The following is a 1,997-nucleotide window of genomic DNA, read 5'->3' as shown; positions in this document are numbered from 1 at the left end:
GGGGGGGGGGTGGGGGGTGCAGTTGAGTCAATGGCAGCTATTCTTTCTGGACACAATATCCATACTTTGCTAAATATATGCAAATCCTTGTTATAATTACTGTTAGTCTGGAGCAGAGGCCATTTAAACAAAAGAAGTCAGTTAAAAAAAAGAGGGCAAGGAGACACCCCGGCACCCTCCCCCAACAGGACCTCTTCTAGCACCCCCTCTCTGTATCAAAGGTGTGGTCAAAGTGGCTCCGTGGCTCCAGGGGACCCTACACATCAACAGTGAAGGCAAGAATAACACCCACTTTAGGAATATAACTCTCTGTAATCTAATTAACATCAAGTCGAGGTCTGATGTAACTGCATGCTGTATTAGATCACAGCAAAATATAGAAAACACAAATGTTATCAATCAATATCAACGCTCTGACATTCCAGTCATGTACCTGAGGTCACGGTGAAGCAAAACATTCAAGCCCTGCTCCATTTCAACCATCACTCCCAGTTATGAGGCCTGAAGAAGAATCGGTCTTGGCATGTAATTAATTCCATACGCCCCTCTCTCCTCCCTCCCTATCCTCTGCGGCTAAGCTGAATAACCCCACTGGGAATTAGGATCCCACTCTACCCTAATGAAATACTTCACATGACAGAATGCTGACTTTAGCTGACTTGGATGGTGACATGAGCTAAAAGCAGGCTCTGAAAACATGTCTGTGAATGCATCTTCATATATTTCCATCTGGCAGCTGTCACTGTGTGAAATTCTTTTCCCACCAAAAAGTTTGGCGGTTGTATGGGATGTATACCCCAGAGTTCAGGGCAGTCAGCAGTTGGTTTTGGGCAGAGACAGTGGTTACAGCACTGTGAATGGTATTTGTTAGTACAGTGGATAAAGTCTTTACTACAGCGTAACTGTAAAAGGGGATGTTTTGTAAAAAGCTGGACTTGTTCCGGCACATCCCACCAAACCACTGGTGATGTACACTAATGATGAATTAACACTTGATGATTACAGACGAGAAATTGTAATTAAATTACAGTTGAAACTTCATGAAATGTGAAAACTACAACAGTTAAGCATGATTTAACTTTTTACAAGACAAGGCTCTGTGGTGGTCAAAACAAAGACATCTCACCACTGAAATCACTCACTTGTGCCGGGACATCTACAAACCACAATGCTAACTAACCACACCCTCAGGACAACAATGCCTTCGGCTGCTCTCACTCATGCATAGAGAAACCACTTGCTTTAGTTTTTAATATATTCTAAATAAATCACTCAAAGTCACAAAAATGATGGAAAGTCTATGTTTTAACTTAACTTTGATACAAGCCCACAAAAGCAGCCACAAAGTTGCATATATGTTGTAATAAATAACATCCCTATATCATTAAAATGGTAAATGAAGTCTTTTACCTGTTAGAGTAATTGTTCCAAGCATTGGTAAAAGTCCAAAAATCCTTTCACCAAAAAATTACAAAAATAAAAAAGATGCAAAAAAACTAAGATAATTGAAAAAAAAAATGAGTGAAAGGTATTCTGTTTAGCCTTTGTATTGTTTCCCTTCACTTGTCTGCACACACAGATTAAATCTGAGATTTGTTTCTTTGAGTTGACTCCGTCTTAACTCCTACAGTTGTGTGTGTTTCTCTCTCGCCCTCTCTCTTCCAGCGCTTCTCAGTCAGTGTGAACAGAAAGGAGGGCTCCACACACATTTCAACAGACTGACACACATGTCATGTTAGGACCACCCCTGCCTCCCTCCTCCTCCCACCTCCCTCTCCTTTCTTCAGCTGTTCTGAATGAGTGCCCTCCCACCCCCCACTCCATCCCCACCCCCCACTCTCCTTCCCTCTCCTCCTCTTCCTCATCCACTCGCCCTCCCTCAGAACTCAGCGTCCATCCACTCAGCGGATGACTAGAGCTCATCATGTGATCTCTCAAGGAAGCATTTGTTGTCCACTATTGTACATGTAAAAGCTCCACATAACCCCCCCACCCCC

The 1,997-nt window shown here is 42.8% G+C and overlaps 1 protein-coding gene across 2 annotated transcripts in view; it reads right to left on the bottom strand.

Moving 5' to 3' along the window:
• The window catches only part of akap12b (A kinase (PRKA) anchor protein 12b), a 45,748-nt gene that overhangs the window by 11,071 nt on the left and 32,680 nt on the right, over positions 1–1,997 (bottom strand). The window contains exon 1 of one of the 2 annotated variants that reach the window (XM_023407060.2): positions 1,411–1,675. The exons of the other annotated variant lie outside the window; for it this stretch is intronic. Within the exon in view, the coding sequence (XP_023262828.1) occupies positions 1,411–1,435 (25 nt within the window). The 5' untranslated portion in view covers positions 1,436–1,675. Of the gene's footprint in view, positions 1–1,410; positions 1,676–1,997 lie in introns of those variants that run through there. 2 annotated transcript variants of the gene reach the window in all.

This window comes from Seriola lalandi, unplaced genomic scaffold, assembly GCF_002814215.2.
Source record: "Seriola lalandi dorsalis isolate HSWRI2012SDOR001 ecotype SW California unplaced genomic scaffold, Sedor1 jcf7180002054326, whole genome shotgun sequence".
Lineage (NCBI taxonomy): Eukaryota > Metazoa > Chordata > Actinopteri > Carangiformes > Carangidae > Seriola > Seriola lalandi.
The sequence above is the reverse complement of the archived record's forward strand: the minus strand, read 5'-3'. Positions and strand labels throughout refer to the sequence as shown.